The sequence below is a fragment of the Cupressus sempervirens genome, chromosome 3, assembly GCF_028749045.1.
Source record: "Cupressus sempervirens isolate cs-2001-9-10 chromosome 3, ASM2874904v1, whole genome shotgun sequence".
Classification (NCBI taxonomy): domain Eukaryota; kingdom Viridiplantae; phylum Streptophyta; class Pinopsida; order Cupressales; family Cupressaceae; genus Cupressus; species Cupressus sempervirens.
The window spans coordinates 171,044,654-171,066,941 of NC_143120.1; the positions used below are offsets into that span (position 1 = coordinate 171,044,654).

At 37.0% G+C, this 22,288-nt stretch overlaps 2 protein-coding genes and 1 pseudogene across 2 annotated transcripts in view; all 3 read right to left on the minus strand.

The window, feature by feature from the left end:
* The window catches only part of PRPL28 (Ribosomal L28 family), a 51,005-nt gene extending 29,215 nt beyond the window's left edge, over positions 1-21,790 (minus strand). Inside the window, exon 1 of the mRNA XM_089818842.1 lies at positions 21,468-21,790. Within this exon, the coding sequence (XP_089674968.1) occupies positions 21,468-21,660 (193 nt within the window). The 5' untranslated portion in view covers positions 21,661-21,790. The remainder of the gene's footprint in view (positions 1-21,467) is intronic.
* Positions 584-1,213, minus strand: LOC149565319 (UBP1-associated protein 2C-like; annotated as a pseudogene).
* LOC149565320 (UBP1-associated protein 2C-like) lies at positions 5,855-6,614 on the minus strand. Its single transcript, XM_089823343.1, has 3 exons — positions 6,597-6,614; positions 6,331-6,509; positions 5,855-6,245 (listed from the first exon to the last, which is right to left on the minus strand). The coding sequence occupies exons 1-3, from the start codon at positions 6,612-6,614 to the stop codon at positions 5,855-5,857; spliced, it is 588 nt and encodes a 195-aa protein (XP_089679469.1).
* Positions 21,791-22,288: the final 498 nt, after the last annotated feature.

The following is a 22,288-nucleotide window of genomic DNA, read 5'->3' on the forward strand; positions in this document are numbered from 1 at the left end:
TAACTTGTGATGGTCCAGTAATATTCACCCTAAATAGAATATCTCAAGGATTAAGAGTTATGGTTTTAGATCTTTTCTTTAGACCCGCTCAGACAACATGTTAATGTTTTGAACCAGAATAAAAGAACACAATATGCAGAAATACAATAAAAGAAGACACAAATATTTACCCTAGGAAAGCCCTCCTACTCATGGCAAAAACCCAGCCACACCCAAAAATAGATCCCTTTATTCAAGGCTAAAGAAAATTCAGATAACTCAGGGTTTTGATTGTAAACACTCAACAATCTAATGATCAGCCTTACACAGATATTTAACACTTTGATGTCTCACAGATAATATATGAAATAATCCCGACAAGATTATTGCTTTCTCCAGCACCAAAAAAAAAACTAAAAATTCAAAGGTTTGACATTTCGTCAAACAGTATGCACAGGAGAGTATCTCAGATAATAGATGTACAAGCAGTAGATAATAATGCCAATGGTGTCCACAAAACAAATCAATGTTTCATAATCCAATAATCAACAATGAACCAGACTATATAGGAATAAAAACCTGAGGTTGCCGGCTCCATCAATGATTATGAAGGGCTTTTGTTAGAATATGGTGTCGGTTGAACAGCATATGCAGATAGACCTGGAGGATATGTCGAGTAACCAATTGATAGGGGTGCAGAAGCTGGTGCCTGTGGTACTGACCTATGATATGACATCATACTTGGATACTCAGCTGCATAACCTGTCTAAATTTGTGGAAGTGGCTGTGCTTGTGGAGATGCTGTAGGTTGTGGTGCCGGTTTCTCCTTCTGACCCTCGGCTGCAAGTTTTGCATTAACCCCTCTACCATCAATGGTTTTGTTTGGTTCCTTCAGAGCCCGCTTTGCAGCTTCCACAGTCTTAAAAGTCACAAATGCAAATCCCCTGGATTTGTTTGTACTCTTATCATATGCAACTGAACCTTCCTCAATCTCTCCATACTTTGAAAATACTTCCAGCAGTTTGTCAGTAGTTGTGTCAGATGAAAGACCACCAATATAAAGCTTCCTCTGTGAGAGATCACCAGTTTGACCAGGACTTGAATTTGCTGCTGCCGCTAAATTGGATATAGTATTCCGACCCTCACATTTCTCAATACTGAGATACCGATCACAGTGAATGCACCCCCAGCGTTTGCGAAACCAAGGTTGCCCTGAATCCGACTGTTGACTGTCTTAACCACTAGTCCAAGGTGAATCGCTCTTGTTTGTAATCCGCAGAATGGCGCTCGCCTAATATCCGGGTCATGGCAAATCGCGCAGTCGTCTTGAACTCCCTTCCTGATCGGGATCTTGTTATTGTCATTAAATTGCTGCCGAAGACAGAGGGTTTCCGGACTGCCAATCTTCTTGCGGTACCACGCTGGTCTTAATGTTATAATGAGGGAGGCCGCCCTGCCGGATGTCAAAGCTCTCACATGCTTTGCAACTGAATTGGATTATTAATCACCTTCGAATCTTCCTACATGTATACGAAAATGCTGGCTGGGAGGATTGTCTAGGAAACTTGCCTTCTTCCCTATTCTGTCCAATACTGCCACTGATCCTGTGAACCTTGTAAATAGATTATATCTTCGAATCTCAATACTCAAAGTGATCCTCAAAACTCAATCTTCCAAATTTGGCCCTAAGCCACAAATAGTCGCCCTGATGAAATGACTGAATGTCACCTCCAATCTGCAATAATTCAGATGATATTTCACACCCTCAAAATTGCGTACCGATTGAGAGTTATCGTTCTCAATGGCCAACTGTGACAATTGCAGAAACCCTAGGTTCCACAATGCACCCGTGATTGAATCACAATCTGAAACACAAAGAGAGATAATCAACTGCCTGATTCGAATGGAGCCCCGGGGTGTCTATTTATTCTTTTCCCTCCATCCTCTCCAGAGACTTCTAGAACCTTTTTGATCTTATCCCTCAAGTGACTTTATTAAATATTTTCCAAGTCACTTTATTAAATACAAGGTTATCTTTTAATATTATTTATTTAATTAAAATAACTAATTAGTCGTCCTTGGACAACCATTAATTAAATTAATTAAATCGAACTGTCACCAAAAATTGGGGACATGACAGTCCGCCCTTCCTGAAATTGCTTGTCCCCAAGCAATGGCTGAACCATGAACCAATCAGTCTGCCTGGATCCCAAATGTAAACCTGTGTATCATCCCAATCCGCATCATACTCCCGTGGAGAAATCATCAATACCTGTAGCTGAGAAACTGTACTCATCATCCAAACAACTGACAACTCTGATGAAATCATCTGAAAACCAACTGTAGATGCTGGTAGAAGAAAACATTCTGCGGAACTCAAGCCAACTGAAACATCAACTCTATCAAAACTCAAGCCCCTGTCAAAAAGACACTTGCACCCAACTACACTGTAGATATGACAACAGCTATAGGTACCTGAATTACTGCCAGCAAATTCAATCTCTGAAAAACTGCTCCGGGTGTGGCGATGCTACAGGCTGAGTAACTTGCTACTACCAATTTTATTTTCAAAAGATGGTGCCAATCTGTCCCCTAATGGATGGTAAGAAACTGGAGCCAATCTACATTTGCGTGAAATAAAATCTTCTATCTCTGTGTCAAAAGAAATATGATGAGCGTACCCTACCATATAATGCCGGTAAGAACCTCCAAATTCTACTGCTAGCTCATCATCACTGAACTAGTAATCAACATATGGCTCCAATCGCTGACTCTGAGTGACTGTAGGTCGTATAGGTCCCTGTGCATTCTGCTCAACAAACCCCTCCTCGAGATCCCTGTGAGGTAGCATAGTAGAAAGGACCCCTATAATCTTTTCAACCAATCTGCAAATAACACTAGTATCATGGATGAGAACACCTTCTGTCACTTTATACGGGTCCAAATGAACACATGCACTATCCAGCAAATGTTCCATGAACGGTTCAGTGCAGTAAAAATTATATGAGGAAACATTAACATACTCCCCTTTACACCACAATTGGTCCTCCTGTAAGGGTGGCATACTCAGCTGTACCACACTATCAACTATCTGAGAAGAATCAATCTGGAAACTTGACTCTACCGGTATCCCAAACTCATTAAGACCAACTTCTTCCAAACCCTGAACATGTGTGTCAGTCTCAACAATAAGCTCCTCAAAAACAACTGTAGGAGTGTACTTACCGTCATCTACCTCAATAGACAAATGAACTGGGTCTGGAGCTGGTTTTGACCGCAAATGCTCCAACTCCACGGTCACCTCCTTCAATTGAAACTGCGACTTCTGTAGATCTCGCTGTGTGTCCTCTAACGCCTCAGTAGTCGCTATGAGCTCTTGGGAAAGCTCACTCACCTCCTCTTCACGATCCAAGAGTGCCTCATATGCTGTACTCCCCCACTCAACCAAGTGATCACGGTCGGCTACCAATCGTAAATAATCCTGCTTTAATATCCGAACAGCTTCACGCAAGGCATGAATCTCTGCCAAAGAAAAGTAACCACCGTTGGACTCATCTGTCATAGAAGAACCCCAACCAGTAACAGCCAACAACTGACGAGCAGTATCAAAATGCTCACAAGCGATAGCAATGTCTCGCTCACTAACTTTCAACTGGCTAACCACATGATGGCTCTGGCTAGACTGTCTTCTATAAACTCCTTCTGACACATTGTCTGGAGAAATGTCTCCAAAGATACTGGTCTCTAGATTATTACCATCTATATTTTTCGAATCAACTTCAAAACTCATATCAACTTCCAGAGTGTCAAAATCTGTAGTCCTGCTATCAAGCTCTTCTGTACCTAAAGAAACTGTCAAGGAAGCTGAATCTTCAAAACTGTTCACTTCATTCTCCCGGATGTCATCAAGGTCAAAACAATCCTGGGACTCATCTATACATGCTTCCAAATATGAAAAATCTTCAACACCCTTCAGCAAGAATGGTCGTCTACATATATAAACCAGACCTAATACCGGTGTATAAAAACTAATACCAACATTGGACAAACTGCTGGCACAAGGAAAGACAACACCGTGTATTCTGCTAATCAAATCCATGATAGCACTCAAACAAACATCGCTACCATTAAGTGTTCTCCAGTCAATGGAATCCCAGACGTTGCTGAAACATTCTTGAGTCCATATTCGTAAACAAGGAACAGCTAGTAACTCAAGCAAACTCCTTACCTGAGTAATGTGACCAATACCAACTAACTTCACATACCTATCTGCCATTGTCCTTGTATCCTGGATGTGAATGCTAGATGAATGCGCAACATTATCAGCAACCACATATGAACATCCTACTGCAGGAAACTGAGTGTCAGACGTGCCAGATGAAATTAAGCTTAGCTCCATGCCATGCTCATTCCCATGTTTCTCCCAGTCCAGTAATGCCAACGTTGCTCGAGTGTCCTCAAGCTCGCAAGAAAGCTTGACGACTTCCTCCTCCTTCCTCCTCAAGGCATCTGAATAATCTTTGGTAAGGCTAAGAAGATGATCACGGTCTGATAGAAGATGCAAATAGCTCAGCTTCGTCGTCCCCATTCCTTCACCAGTTGCATGTAAGTCACAGCAGGAAGAATTTGCCTGAACTCCCTTATATCTTCCTCGTAACTGAATCATCTGGATGTGCTCTTCTAACATCTCCCGCATCCTGTCATGATGAGATAAAGAAGCCACAATACTATCTTTGCTTACCTTCAGCTGGCTGGACAAATCATGTGAAGTACTGCCATTCTCATCCTCATGTGACGAAGCATCTAACTAAGCCTGGTACTCTCTGTCAGCAAAATCATAAATGCTCGATGTCTACTCATTTTCGCCAGGTATCTCATCACCATGCACAATGACATCTTCATCATCTGAACTCACTTCACTGTAATAATTGACTGTCGAAACCAAACTACCTTGAGTACCTGAGACATCACCCTTGGAAAGCTCGTATTCAATTGTCTCAACTTGAGTGTCAAGTTGACAGTTACTATCCATCAGCGTAATGTCCTTCACCGCTTCTTCTTGTGACCGAACTGAAGCCTCTGACCGGTTGCACACTTGTTCCTCGAATTCCTCATTAAGGTTCCTAGTAGCATCTCTCATTGTATCTGTCAACGCTTTGTGAGAAGATTTGTCAAAACGAAATCCAGTTGATTTATTCACCTTAGCTGGGACGGACAGCCTGTCAAGCATACGGTGGTGTTTAACCAACAGTTCAGACATGTTATGTTTGATTTTTCTGAGCTCATCCTGAATGCCTGAATAGTCCTCCTTTCCACAATTCCGACTCTGAATACTCTGTCTATTACTTGTCCGAGATTGTGTCCTTGGAGACTTTGTGTTGTACCTGTCCATCTTATTTGAAGTAAAGCGCTGATCACCCATGTAATTCGGTTCTCACCCCACAGGATGGCAAGAAAACTGCTCTGATACCACTGAAATAATCCCGACAAGATTATTGCTTTCTCCAGCACCAAAAAAAAAACTAAAAATTCAAAGGTTTGACATTTCGTCAAACAGTATGCACAGGAGAGTATCTCAGATAATAGATGTACAAGCAGTAGATAATAATGCCAATGGTGTCCAGAAAACAAATCAATGTTTCATAATCCAATAATCAACAATGAACCAGACTATATAGGAATAAAAACCTGAGGTTGCCGGCTCCATCAATGATTATGAAGGGCTTTTGTTAGAATATGGTGTCGGCTGAACAGCATATGCAGATAGACCTGGAGGATATGTCGAGTAACCAATTGATAGGGGTGCAGAAGCTAGTGCCTGTGGTACTGACCTATGATATGACATCATACTTGGATACTCAGCTGCATAACCTGTCTAAATTTGTGGAAGTGGCTGTGCTTGTGGAGATGCCATAGGTTGTGGTGTCGGTTTCTCCTTCTGACCCTCGGCTGCAAGTTTTGCATTAACCCCTCTACCATCAATGGTTTTGTTTGGTTCCTTCAGAGCCCGCTTTGCAGCTTCCACAGTCTTAAAAGTCACAAATGCAAATCCCCTAGATTTGTTTGTACTCTTATCATATGCAACTGAACCTTCCTCAATCTCTCCATACTTTGAAAATACTTCCAGCAGTTTGTCAGTAGTTGTGTCATATGAAAGACCACCAATATAAAGCTTCCTCTGTGAGAGATCACCAGTTTGACCAGGACTTGAATTTGCTGCTGCAGCTAAATTGGATATAGTATTCCGACCCTCACATTTCTCAATACTGAGATATCGATCACAGTGAATGCACCCCCAGCGTTTGCGGAACCAAGGTTGCCCTGAATCCGACTGTTGACTGTCTTAACCACTAGTCCAAGGTGAATCGCTCTTGTTTGTAATCCGCAGAATGGCGCTCGCCTAATATCCGGGTCATGGCAAATCGCGCAATCGTCTTGAACTCCCTTCCTGATCGGGATCTTGTTATTGTCATTAAATTGCTGCCGAAGACAGAGGGTTTTCGGACTGCCAATCTTCTTGCGGTACCACGCTGGTCTTAATGTTATAATGAGGGAGGCAGCCCTGCCGGATGTCAAAGCTCTCACATGCTTTGCAACTGAATTGGATTATTAATCACCTTCGAATCTTCCTCCATGTATACGGAAATGCTGGCTGGGAGGATTGTCTAGGAAACTTGCCTTCTTCCCTATTCTGTCCAATACTGCCACTGATCCTGTGAACCTTGTAAATAGATTATATCTTCGAATCTCAATACTCAAAGTGATCCTCAAAACTCAATCTTCCAAATTTGGCCCTAAGCCACAAATAGTCGCCCTGATGAAATGACTGAATGTCACCTCCAATCTGCAATAATTCAGATGATATTTCACACCCTCAAAATTGCGTACCGATTGAGAGTTATCGTTCTCAATGGCCAACTGTGACAATTGCAGAAACCCTAGGTTCCACAATGCACCCGTGATTGAATCACAATCTGAAACACAAAGAGAGATAATCAACTGCCTGATTCGAATGGAGCCCCGGGGTGTCTATTTATTCTTTTCCCTCCATCCTCTCCAGAGACTTCTAGAACCTTTTTGATCTTATCCCTCAAGTGACTTTATTAAATATTTTCCAAGTCACTTTATTAAATACAAGGTTATCTTTTAATATTATTTATTTAATTAAAATAACTAATTAGTCGTCCTTGGACAACCATTAATTAAATTAATTAAATCGAACTGTCACCAAAAATTGGGGACATGACAATATACTCAATAAGAAAGACATGACACATATGTCTTTAGTTCTCAAATCATATACAAAAAATACTGAGCTCGGTAAATGCTCTGACTTGTATCCCAGATACGAGCATAACATATCTTTACTCAAAACGCCACTGACAATACACAGAATAATCATATTGTCCCATATATAGTTCAATATCTCGTTCTCTGCCACTTATCAACGAGGAAAAAAAAAATTCTCGGCAAATATCAGAGATAAATCAGTAACTTCTCGGGAAAATACTAGTACTTTAAAAAATGACTTAAATAAGAAATGCAGGTTTTTGCAAAATTCAATAAGGATATGTGTCTAACAAGTCAGTAAATGAGTAAACAAACCAAACAAGTTGATTTAGATATATATAAATGTAATATGTAACAAAATTGCATCCTCATGTGGAATGTCAATGGCTGGCAGCCATATTCAAAGACTTTGAAATCTAAAGGATACTAGAAGTAGTACATCGTCTTTGTAAAAAAATAAGCAAATACAAATGTCAAGTACGATATGAAATTTATCTACATAATCCTCTTCCCCTTCCCACTAAGAAGAAATTTTTTTTAGAAAATTTACTTGTGAATGCAGATTTCCTTGAAAAATCTCTTTGAATTTGCTTCAAATCCACTTGTAATCAATCTCCAAGGCTGCCAAAGACTATTTCTCTCCACCAAATCACCTCTCCTCTCCTCTGAACACTTAAAATTGCAAAATATACAATGAATGGGCAAGTCGTTTGGCGTCCCAATTTTACTGGTGCTGCAAGTAGTTAAATTATCGTGAGAAGTTTGCAATTTATCGCAAAGAAGTCGCCAACTTATCGGCGAGAATTTAAGGTCTTCTTTGTTTGAATTTCTTGCCAAAAAACCTTAAGTTTTCTCGTTTTGCAAAAGTTCTCGTGAGAAGTTGAGATATTTGCCACTTCCCGGAGAGATTTTAATCTATGGTCACATACATCTGAAGACGTTGTTCTAAATATTCAACAACCATCACATAGGCTTCTCCTTGTTGAAATACAAAAGGTCATTGCCATTACCCAGCATGAGACAGCAGATACAAAGAATAAACAAAAGGAATCCTCCAGCAATGCTACATAATGTAGTCACAAAAGGGCAGACTGCAAGTCATGAGCAACAATTCTGATGAACTCGATGATTACTGAAACAATGGTAAAAACATAACCACAGTCATTATTAAGCAAGGAATCAACACAGATAGGATGCCAGATGTATGTGACACTATATTATGAAGATTCTTTACTGATATTACACAGACATGCTTCCTTGAACCGACAGCAAGGCAATCGGTGCCAAGACATCTGTCTCAGTGCCAAGTCATCCGATATCGATACTAGTTGGGCAGTGATAAATAGAGAAGAGAGTCGCAGATTCAATCAGGAAAAGCAAGGACCAAAAATCTCTCTCGCAGCTACCAATACATTAACAGCCTCAACACGTTAACCAAGCAGCCAAGCAATGTTCTAGCATTTCTATCTGTGCAACATGTTTCAAGTTTTCATTCATTCACTTCTGTTTCTAGTTCAAATTCCTCAATTTCTAATTCCTCATTTGAAATTATCTCTATATAATGTGCATTTCCTTTTCCAAGGCATCTATGTCCTAGTACAGGTACCCATGGCTCCTTGCATCACAAACACAATTTCTTATTAAGCTCATTCTCGATTTCTTCATCCTTGCTTGTTTTTTAAGGTATTTCTTTATGAAGAGTATTCTTTTAAAATGTTTGCTTCTATTATCCCACTAGTAGTGCCTTAAGAGTAAAATTTGCTCTCGGGAACCAATGTTTCCAAAGTTAATGCCCTCAGAATGGCTTCCTACAAATATGATGGATCAAAAGGCTTCACTTAACCCTCAAAGAGGACTGATTAACCGCTTCATAAAAAGAAAAATATCTATTATTTTGCAGACATTAGGAATCATCACTAATAACATCTAAAATTGCTACATAATTGTCTTGTTACATCCCAATTCTTTTCCCAATTTAAAATGTTCATATAGCCTTTGAGGTTTCACATGAAGTCAGATGACAGTTAAAATTTGTTATGATTATGTGAAATGGTAAGATGGTTAATCGTTATAATTTCATATGAAGATGACATGTTAGTTAATCATTATGATTGATAGGCCAACACTGAGGCAAATAATAAGACAAAATTAACAATTTATTATGGAATTCAGCTTGGTCTATACATGTCAATCCGAAAGTGTAAGCTTGCGAAAGGTGTCTGAGCAATATGCCATCAAGGGATGCTGGCTGCAAGATGAGGGATTATGAATGCAGCTACAACACGCAAAGGAAAATCTATGAAAAACCAAATAAATCCCAGCGACAAGAACTGTCACTTCCTAGTGACAAAAACATCAGAAAAAAAAATAAACATTAATCTCTTAAATATTAAAAATAATAATTTATGTAATAAATAATGATAGCATTAATAGTTATAGGAATAATACATTTAGATCTAATTTAACTAATCTCAATATTACTAAATGGATACAAACATGAACATTTATATTAACAAAATCAAATTCCTAAATAATACATAAAATAAACACAGCAAACATAATTACAAAAATCACCAGCATACAAACTAAAATAATTCACAATATTAACGACCTCACCAAACATTCGAAGAGCGGGTCCTTTCTCTCGTCTGCAAGGTAAGTAAAGAAACTTTGCCTTTCTACGTTGGTTTGATCAGCAGAACGAATATTTTATTGATCAAGTGAAAAATGGAGAATAATAATAATACATTTCAATCTGCACTGTGTTGCTTATATATACGCAGCCTCAATGATTTTTGTAACTCCTTTGATATGCACTCTATATAAAGAATGGCGATTACATAACAAACAGAAATCTACGATTTGCAAAGAATAGATGATTTGTTCCAACAGAATTGGGTTGACGGGTTTTCTGTCCACATGATACTCAGAAATGAATCCCAACTGCAATATCTTCTCTTGCAATTCCTTACACCAACCGCATACATTGTTTTCATGTACAACCATCAAACTAAATAATAGAATGGTCCATAAACCCTTCATCGCTGTCCATAGAGCAGAGAGAAATTTGTTACAACTTGAGAAATAGGTAAGGTGACAATTTCCTTTGCAGAGAACGTTTCCCATTATTATTCCATGCATATGCAATAAGTATTGTAGTCAAAATATTTTCATAATAGAAATAAAAACTATGCAACTGGAAAATGCAATCTCCACAAGTCTTCAATGTCTTCTCCTTGTGTGCATGTAGTGTGGATGATATTTACATCAAATGTGTTTTTATGCCAACAAGAAACAATAAGGTTTGCGGCCTGCCTCTTCATTATAATCATCACCAACTAATGTTGTCTCAGAAGTAAGCGAAATACATTTCAAAGTTGATGGAGCTTTGTATTAGTGAAGTAGCTACAAGAAGATGCATAGTAGGTGACAAGAAGAGCCATAACTCATAATCAAAATGTTAGATAAATACAATCACATCTATTTATTCTAATATTTTATCCAATAACTAGATTAAATATCACTCATATATCGTATCATATGCAAACATAGAAGGAGAAAATGGAATCTTAAAATCGGTATTGAAATGAGCATGAAGGCTAAAATATGACATAATTTGGGACATAAATAGCTCTCATCAATGATGCTATTATATTGTTATCTTGAAATCTTAGAAAGTTGGTTATTCATCATGGGAAGTAGAATGGTGGTTAGCCGTTATGATGGTTTATGAATAATAACTGGTTATGGTAACTTATTATTATATTGAGGAATCTGATATAATCGTGAAGAATTCCCTTGCAAGAACATGTCAAAGGGGGGAAGCATTGCCAAAAAGGAGTTGGGCACGAGGGGTACCACCATCACTGAGCAAATAGGTATGAACCCTGAACCACCATGACTAAGGATAAACGACTAGGCAAGAAAGAGTGCACGTTGGACGACCATGAGCTAGCCTGTTGAATTACATATCATTTAATAGTAAAAGAGATCACTAAGCACGAATTGAAATTTGAGCAAGTTTGTACCTTTGTAATTGTGTTGTTGGTTGGAGCCTCCTGATGTATAAGCATGTCTTATCATATCGACATCAGGATACCTACATATCTATATGTGTACATACATGTATATGTGTACATACGTAAACCAATTTTATATATGTAAGGATGTATACGCATACTTGATATTTGGCATATACGTAAGAAATATATGGTTGGGGTTTACACATGTACACATATATGCATACATACATATATAGGCATCTGTAGATTCCATGATGTTATATACTAAGACAATCTCATTATTTCTTTCACCTTGGCTATGGTTTAATACTATTTCATGTGTGGCCACCTTTCATATTTCTATATTTTTCTATCGGGCCTTATAGTTTGCGATGGCCATTTTAATATTTGTGCCAATGACTTCTTGTGTGCATTGTAACTCCTCCACCGCCACCCTCTTCTTGTAATGGAGATAAGGTGCGAGTGATTTATTTATTACTCTCCCCGCTGCCTGGGAGGCATTCCTTCTCTTCTTGCAGTTGTTTCTGAGTTCATATTTTCTTGCAAGCACTCTTTCTCATGGGCTCAAGCCGAATGCAATCTTCCTTAGAATAGAATATCGTGAATTCTTGCATTTTATAGGGGATATCAAAGGCATAGAATCATATCAATGATGCTGCCAATAGGCCCAAATAACAACCATCGCAATGCAACCCATTGTTCTTGAGTTGTGCTAGACAAAGTACTAATTTAACTACAGGTCATGCAATTGTTACTCATGATTTATTGCCATATTTTCTCTGTTCTCGAATGTTGAAGAATCAAAGACGTAAATTAATTGTTGTATTATCATTATCCATCCTTGATCATGAATGAAGCAGCAATGTCATAAATAAGCCACGTAATGTTGTTAAAGGAGTTATTAGAAATTTCTAAATATCTTTTATTACCCTGCTTGTCAGGTGTTACTAGTAATATAGACCCGCAACTATAAATTGCTGTCACTCTTAATGATAAGCAATCACATTGCTAATGGCATATTTTGTGCATGATTATTTGAAGCAAGCATCGATGTATATTACTTTACATAAGGCATTGATCTGATTTGTACAGAGATATTAGCCAAATACCTCTGAGACAAGATCGGTTCTAATGGAAACAAATCTGAATTGCTAAAATGATACTTGAATTATACATGGTTCAAAATCTCCTAGGACACACCCAAGGCCGGAAGGGTCAAGCAATTATGGGTGGGGAGAAGAAAACCCTGCAAGAACAAATATATCTCAATAAATGAAAGCAATAAAATGATGAAATTGTATATACCGAGTTAGCTCATGGTTGAACAATGTTTTAGATCTCGGTGCCTAGTCAAGTGGTGGAATTGATACTCTAGTACCCGGTTGCTCAGTGGATGGACAAGGTGTTCCATGTCTATTTATGAATAGGGAGGGCCTTTCTCGATTGAGATTGTGTGGGGGTATTCAAGGGTTTGCGGTTGGGAGTTAAAGCCCCTAACAATGCTTCCCCTCTCCACTAGATGCCAAGACATGCACAAGACAGTGATAAGTTATGCATTTAACATCTTGTGGTAACAGGTATTTTACTTTTATGATATTTGAAATTGCAAGTTGAAGATATGTTAGATTGATTTATATCGTTGAATTAGTTATTTCCTTCAATGAAATCAGTTTTTCTCGTCAATGTAAATGGTAACCGGTTAGATCAGTTGATCCTCCAATTGGACATGAACTATATCTGTATGCTTCAGATAGACCTACTTGATGGAAGCTATAACTGTCCTCCTTTTACGTGAAAAATGAATCGAACGTATCTTTTCACTATATGTTATTGCCATATTTAGCAATAGGAAAGAAAAAGGATGATACAGTGGTATTTGATGCCCTAGATAGTATATGTCATTATGATAGTGGTATAACTATTTGTGCCCTAAGTGGTATATGTGGATTAATTTGGATTTTGCAGATATTGCCCTAGGTGAATTCCGATTTTGGAATTTAGGATATGTAAAACTCAAATTCTTTATTTAGATTTATTGATGATGCTATCAATTGTTAGTTATGAAATTTTCGTTTAACTATTTGTAACCAATAATCTCATTCACATGAACATAATTGTTATAACTATATGTCATTATGATAGCGGTATAACTATTTGTGCCCTAAGTGGTGTATGTGGATTAACCTACATTTTGCAGATGTTGCCCTAGGCGAATTCTGATTTCGGAATTTAGGGTATGTAAAACTCAAATTCTTTATTTGTTTTTATTGATGATGCTATCAATTGTTACTTATGAAATTTCCATTTAACTATTTGTAACCAATAATCTCATTCACATGAACATAACTGTTATAACTGACTTCCTATGAATATCAAGTAGTAACTATAAATCTTTGATATGCTAGTTGTTAGTTAAGACCCAGAAAAAGGGGTTGTTACATGTCCACTATGGTATATTGCCTTAGTTGAGCCAACTCTCATAACCAAATCTAAAGGCTCTTCCTGTCAAACTTGTCAATAAGCCTTTGTCTAAATCCATCATATGAATGAATCAATTAAACCGTGCCTCTAGGTTACGATCCCATGCTACCACTACTTGTAACCAATGTCTTCAAAATGAAGAATAGAAAATTTGATGGTTGCTTCTTCATACGCTGGGTTAAGCAAAACTTATGTATCTATCTTTTAAATCCAAATATGGGTTGTACAAAAGTTTGATCCATCATAAGAAGGAATTGTCAACTTACGTGGTCTGAGTTGTAGGTCTGTATGAGGTTCATTTGTATTTTATATTCTTTTACTCTTCTGTCCATTATTCATTTTTAGATTGTAGAAATCATTTCTGAATGAAGGAGCTAAAATAGGCTGTAAAGTTTTCTCCTCCTAGTTTTTTGGTTCTCTTCTTCAAGTTCTACTAATCTCTACAAAAACTTGGGCCAGAAAGGCATAGATGCAGAAACCACTATCATCCAGAGCAGCGGCAGCACTTTCCTCACCTATAGGGGTTAGGGAAGGTCTTGGAATATATAATATGCTCTATTTGCAACAACTGATGTTACTAAACCATAAGAGTCGTCATCTGTTGTTGATCCTGATTCATATTGATGAGGATATTATACTGAATATCAACCCTTTATTCATCTATTAGAACCTTCTTACTTTTATTCCCCTTTTCTATTTCAAATTATTTCTACAATTTTCTCCACCAGGCTGCATTGAAATTTGTTAACTCCAACCCGGCAGGCTGGCAAGATTACACTCCGATAACATTCTTTTTGGAAATTAAAAAGAAAGAGTGTAAGTAAAACTCGACACAAAAATATATATCTATCCCTTTTTCAAGATAGTATGGCCCACGACTCTGTACAGCAACAACATATAAATTCACAATATGAGTCACACCTTCCTTGCTTGGTACAACAACCAAAAATATGAATGCCTTGGACTCCAATAGTGTAAGTGGCTCTCTTCAAATAAAACAATAATCAAGAAATGATACGACCAAGGATGCCATTGAATTAACAAGTTCCACAGATAGCAAATACCCGATAAGCCTCAACAATTCAAAAATTTCTGAAACCTTCAACAATTAGAAATTTAAACAAGAAACTACAATGGTGGTCTTTTAGCACTGCCAGAATCACCAAGATTGGAGAAGAGGGTTTTTATCCTCAAATCTAAAATGAAAAATGAATGGTTTTTTGTCTTTCAGATTTCTACACCAAAGGGTTTTGGTCCTCACATGTGGAGATGAACAAACACTTAAGCTCTAAAAAGGGTTTTAATAAAAATATTAACGGATGTCCTTCTTCGTGCCAAAACTTTCTTCCATGTTCAGATTTCTAATCTAGTTTGTATCCCAAAAAGCATTTCCTCAAAAGGTGTCCAACTAAAATTTGATAAAATATTTCAGTAAGCCCACTTAAAAAAATTACACGTGAGCCATCTTTTTCATAACATTAAGAACTAAATTTCTTTGAGATAATGTGATATATTATTATTAAATTAATTCCCTAACTTTATGCTTTGGCATGTGGAAAATAAGAAATAGATGTGAGGTCCCCCAAGTATATTTATTTGGAAACGGGGAAGCAACAACTGCCTTTCACACCAGTAGAATTGACTTGCACAACTACAATCTGCTTGCATAACAAGCAAGTTCTCTTATGTAACATTTAAGAGATAATCAGTGTCAACAAAGTTTGTAGATAAAAGACTTGTTATATGAATAGAAAACCCAACATTCTCCAACTTGATACTCACACAAGAACACAAGGCGGTAGATAAAACTGGGTTCGCCACAAAAAGCCTATGCATCTTCAATCAATGGTGAAGATCAATCTTCAAAGAAGCATTATGACCCATCTGCCAGAAATAGATGTACATGGACTCCAACAATGTAGGCCTATAGATTTATGACAAATAAATGGTACCAGATCACCTTATGCCACTATATTACAGTGTACACAGACTTGGGGGACATTAGGACGCGTTTCTGGGATAGGAAAAAAAAGGCTTCAATTGAGGAAAGTGGGGGTACGACGGCAGGGGAGGCGGGGATTGGAGCTGCTGTAATATCCTATACATTATTCTTTCAAATGCTATCTTGAAGTTTTGTAGCTTCTGCCAGATAAATCCTGTGAGACTAAACAATAGAAGATATATATATATACCTAATGTGAGTTATAATATATAAATATATATTGATATATATCTAAAACACTATTAGGAGAAGATATGAGTTCTCGTTGTGTAGACGCTGGTTCAAATCCTAAGATGGACATCTTTGTGGAATTCTAAGTTGTGACTCTTGGTCTTATATTGGTTGTATTTCTCATTGTAAAAAGTGGATTCTAAGTTGTGACTCTTGGTCTTCCAAATGTTGTTTTTAGTGTGGTTGCTCAAAAGGAGCTTGAATAAGTTTGTAATTCTCAAGTTGTTGCTTGAATAAGCACAAGATTTGTAAACGATTTCAATATATATATAAAATACTATTAGGAGAAATTAATATAATAATGATTCAAAGATGTATGTATGTATGTATAATCAATTGTCATTATATTAATCTCATAATAATGAATAGACATGTCCCATGAAGGGACATGTCTCTCCTTGCCTTATTCTCAATATAAATGCAAGAGAGATCGCTGCAATTGAAAAACACATAAAAATACAGGCAGTGTCATTACATTTGCAGCGATCCTAAAACTAACATGCTAGTTGTGAAATAATGTATAAAAGTCAAGGTTGCACGGCTATGGCGGTACTTGGGTACTTTGGGCATGAATATGACTATTTTTCAAAACAAGGGTCAAAATAAGGGACCGGGGTACATGGTTATAGAAAATTTGATAATATGATGCATGAGTCAAGGCATTAAGCTTTCAAAAAATGAAATCTGAAAATATAAGTCACGAGTCATAATATATATGTCGAATGTTTAAACTTTGGAGCATAACAAAGAAGGCAATCTTTTTTTATGAACAAGAAGACCGTAAATCATATAATGACATATTGCAAAAGCTAAACTTCTAGTTCTAACTTGAACCGTGAAAACCAGAAAAAGTTTAGTAGTTTACCGTTAATCAATATGTATCAATGTTTCAAATTGATTGCATATTGAATTAAGCTTGATAAACAGCAAGCTGATACACAAACTAAAAACTGAAACAAAAATCAGACATCTTAATCTACATGGCAAATTTTTTAACATTTTGCAAGGGGCAAAAATTTGTGAGCTGACATGGCATTTCCAGCTACAAGGTATGTACCTAGGCACCCAATACAATATACATGTATTGGAACCTGGTCTGGTCATGCATACCTGTGCAACCTTGATAATGGTATAAGAAGTAATAAATTATAATACAAAATAGTAAAATACTTGAACATAGTGAAATTGCAATATGAATATCATAAATATCATAAAGATGATCATACTGAGTAGCATCATATCAAAACAAGTACAAAATCATGTATATAAATTCATAAATATGCATATGTAGTGTGTGTGTGTGTATGACAATGACCTTTACGGCAGCCAGAAAACCCCCTTTCTATCACAAGTGTTACAGCTGCAACTTTCGCTTAAAGAAACCCCCAATGGTGAGATGGTGGCAGGAAGGCAGTGATGGGGGGAGTTGAGAATTCCAAGTTCTCAACATAGGAATCCCCGACCCGGATGCATACGGGTTTTGTTTTGGGGGGGTGGGGAGACAAGTCCCCTTGTTACACTGCTACATTCCTACCTGCAAATGTACAACACATTGGCTACATACTCAAAGTGATCGTGAAATAGAAATATAGAATGGAAAATCTATCTACAATCCATAAAAATATGTAACCAACAATATATACCTAGAACCCCACTTCCAATTCTAAAGTTGAAAAACAAGGCATTGTAATCCTTATCCTCCAAATCACTAATCTCCCATCCCTATACAAAACAGACCACTCCCTGCCAACACAACTCTACAAGCTTGCACTAAAAGAGTTCACTAATGAAAACTAATCATTGTACTACAAGTAAAACAAAATGCTAAAATCTATACCAAGGCTCTCACTAAAAAGCCAATGCAAATTCCTAGAACTCAAAAAATGGCAACTTGATTTTAAATCTCCATTCTAGGAAGTACACCTATCTCTAAGTGTAATAGATACAAACCTAATACCTCCATGCTAATACAACTCCACATGCAAATTTTTATCAGGCAACTTTACCCAAGCTATAACCACCAGAATCATGGATAAGGTTAATGTAACGATATTTCCACAATCCATTAGAATTACAAATAATAGTTAGTGGATTTGATTGTGTAGTAGTTTTTAGCATCAACATTTCAGATCAGACTCTATGATCCATCGTCAAGATGAAGAAGAGTGCAAGAAACCTTAGATGCAAAAACATTAAAAACTCAATCACGACCACATGATCTCACATTGATTTAGAACCAAAAAATGACAACCACCCTAACAAATCATGACAATAATCCAAATACTATCTAACATCATCATATGACATCAACAAATAGCAACACCTCAAAACAACGATCAACTTACAACCAATAGCTTCAATTACCCAACAACGCTCATCATGTTCCAAAGTTGTCAACAGCTTCACTAAACCTGGACTTGAAATATTCTCTACTAATACACCATAGCATTATCGCAACTTGTGACAACAATAACCAAAAGTTATTCTATACTAACATCAATTAACAAGAAATTCATATCCGCACCTACATTCCCATTAAAAGTTAAACTTGAGAAAACCAAGGCATCAGGATACATTATGTATCTCCTAAAATCCGAAGATCACACATGGTCCTAACAAAATCAAAGAACTCCAAATGCTACTTACCAAGAGCTCCAAACAGAAAATTCAAACCACAATCTTCAAAATCAAGAAGAGCAAAAAATCAACTTTCTGCATAAAACTCCCACAAAACCTATGATCAGATGCTTCTCATGCTAATATTCTATATCTATCAAAAGTAACCCACAAACAAAGAAAGAAAATGACCTATGGTCAGAAGCTTCATAAAACGCCCACAACAACCTATGATGAGAGGCTTCTCAAACACCACAACAACCTATGATGAGAGGCTCCTCAAACACCATAAATATCTACCAAATATGTATAAATCTGCTTCCTTCATCCTGATCAATATTATTCTCACTTGTTTCTCATAGATATTCTTCTTCCTAGTGATTTATATAGTGGTCCTAGGTTACAGGTCCGATAGAGTTGGCATTTTCTGCTCACAATTGATCTTCCCTTGGTCTGTAATTGTGTTCTTTGTATTGGTTGCTGCAGATACTTCAATCTGTCTTCTTCGATTGACTTCCTTCATGATTTGATGCCCCTTCTTCAATGAAGTTCTTGTCTTTTATATCTCCTTTGAGTGTAGGAAGTCACACTCTTTCATTTGTCAATGCCCTTATGAAAGGGTCGCACCCTCCAGTTATGAAAAGATACAGTTGTTTGACAACAACTGCAAACCCTTTCCTTCTTATTTAATCTTCACCTATCTCTCACTTCTCAAATCTGTCCTTTCTGCTTTCCAAATTTGTATATATCCCATTTAAGATCTGCATATCTTCTTTCCTTCATAATTTGTACTTTTGCTCTAAATTTTCTCCAGATCACCTCTACTCCTGTTTTCCATTCCATTTGAACCTTCTTCCCCCTTTATATCTTTGATGAGGAAGGTAAATGCCTCTTCCATTGTCTTCTCTTCTCAATGGTCGCACCCTTCCACAATTACCAATCTCTGAAAGGATTACACTCTTTCATCATTGCTGCCCCTCTGGAAGTTATTTCCTCATTTTCTTCATCTTCCTTATTCTTCTTCCTTTCTTAATTCCTATGCTCAATTTTATGCAGATCAAAATTGACATATTTTTCTTAACAGATCCCATCTTTAATGCCTTCAACAAATGACTTTCCCTTCTACTTACATCGTCATGATGGGAGACTCGCAACCTTCCATTATTACAACCTTTCAAGAGGATCACAACCTTTTATCTTTTATGCCCCTTGAAAGAATTGCAACCTTCCATAATTACCACCTTTTGAAAGAGTCACAATCCTTTGTCATTCATTACCTTTTGAAAGAGTCACAATCTTTCTTAACTCGCACCTTTTGAGACAGTCTCAACCCTTCATTCATTCTTCCCTTTCCAATCTTCTTCCATTTCTCCTTCCTTGGATCCCCTGCTACCTTCTATTTTGTTTCCTTCTCCCCTTCAAAATGAAATTCTTCTCTCCCTTATTCATCTCATGTTTGATAAAGTCACACATTTTTATTTCATCCATTCATTTAAATTTAAATTTAATTATATTTTAATTTGATTCTTTTATATTTTAATTCAATTTTTATTTCATATTCTTTTAATATTTTAATATTATTATTTATCATTAGATCCTATTTCAGAGAGGAAACATTACAAAATTATCTTTAATATTAGCATGTGACCGTATTTTCCTTTATCTTCCTTACAACATTGAAGATTTCATCTTGGAAATTCTCTTAAGATTTCTACTGGAAATCCGAAATACAGATAACTCAACAAGCAGAAGAACTCACGCTTATGCCTTTCTCAAAATCGTAGCAGGTTTGTCTAATATTTGGTAAGATTATAGCCTGCCAGTTCACCTGTTCTTATGGGAGATCGCATGCAGTTTCTCACTTAATTTGTGTGAAGATGCAGAGATTGATGCAGTGAAGGCAACACTCTACTATGGAAATTTGAGTACAATGTCTGTCCTCGGCAATAATAGCTACTATATCCTGCTATATCAATCCTTCAATAATATTTTTTGTACATCTTTGCAATCTACATAGATCGTAGTTGTTTCCATTTATCTTGCAAAAATGGCACCGTTCCACATGGTTTGAGAAAAAATAGATTGGGCATAGCCTTGAGTACATGGTTTTACTATTCATTGAGCCGCTCAACTTTGGGCAGTGATTGTGAGATTTGAGCTCCTAGCCAGTGAATAGCTATCGCTAATGGGATACAATTCATTTTTACACTACTAATCCTGAACTAAAATAATGATTTTCAGAAACTAACATGTTTAGCGCCATGTATACTGAAGTCGGTTACTGCCAAGGTTTGAAACCAATGCATTAATAATAAACCTATCTTTCTTTTCCTATAGAAATTATATATGCTTGCGAGTTATCAGAAAGAAACTCTTACAAAAGCCCAAAAATATTGTAAAGTACGAAGCTTTGGGTGCTGATGAAAAAAAAATTGAAGCCAGCCAATAATTCAGGAAACTATATGTTTTTCTAACTAGAAATTACCTAACTAAAAAATTTCTATAAATGTATCAAATATTGGACCCTGTACATCCTATGTCTTCGCATGAAATTGTATACACCTACTATATCCCACTATGAATTTCTTCTGAAAAGGAAAAAAATTTACATTCTAAATTTCAATGCATTGATTATAAACTGCGAAACCGCTGCGTAAATCAATAAACCCATTTTATTTGCATTATTCGCACTTATAAAAGCAGAAAAGCTGAACCGAATGCATAAATTCATAGCGCCTCTAAATTCGGTCTGGAAACTATACCCACTCGTCAAATTTCTGCGTTAAATCCAACAAAAACAAAAAGGTAATGATAAACATGGATAATGGGTGTACTATCCTACTCACTTGCAACAATCTGAATGACGGGGGTTTTTTTGACCACAAGCTTGGTAGCGGTGAACGGAGAGCGGCATGACATCTTAAGCGTGGAGCCTTCCAAAAACTGAGAATTGTTGAAACTCAGAGCATTTGTTTTCGCATTTTGTATTCTTGCTGGGCGTATGCTCTGTGACAGATTACCTAAAACAGTTGTCGCCATGTCTACTGCTACCAATCCAAACTTCAAATTCCCCGAATCGTTTGCTTCTTCTGTTTAAATGATGTCCAAAGCATGTAATGACCTGGTATTTCTTATCCACTTGAATTGAATTGGAATATATTATGGTGGCTGTTTTTTCAATCTTAAAGTGCAATCGTGTAAATGTGAGAATTTTGAGGTAAAACGTCGTCGTGGCTGAATTTAAATTAAATTGTATCATTTTTGTAACAATAATGATTATTAAACAATTTAACTATTGATAATTACGGGATAATTTTCACAGCAAGTCAAATTATTATATTTTTATCAGATTTAACTAGTGTTTATGTCAAACTCACTGACCCTGTTTTATGAATAGTGATTCGACATGAATCTATTTGTCATGAGAATAAATGGAACACTTAGCACTCACATAGGTGAAGCACTGGGACTTCCCGGGAGGTCACCCATCCCAGTACTACTCTAGCTTGAGCGTGCTTAACTACAAAGTTGAGAATAAATGGAACACTTAGCACTCATTAGATCTAGGTGATGCTCACAGAGGTGAAGCATCGGGACTTCCGGGAGGTCACCCATCTATCGTTAAGCACGCTCAAGCTGGAGTAGTACTGGGATGGTTGACCTCCTG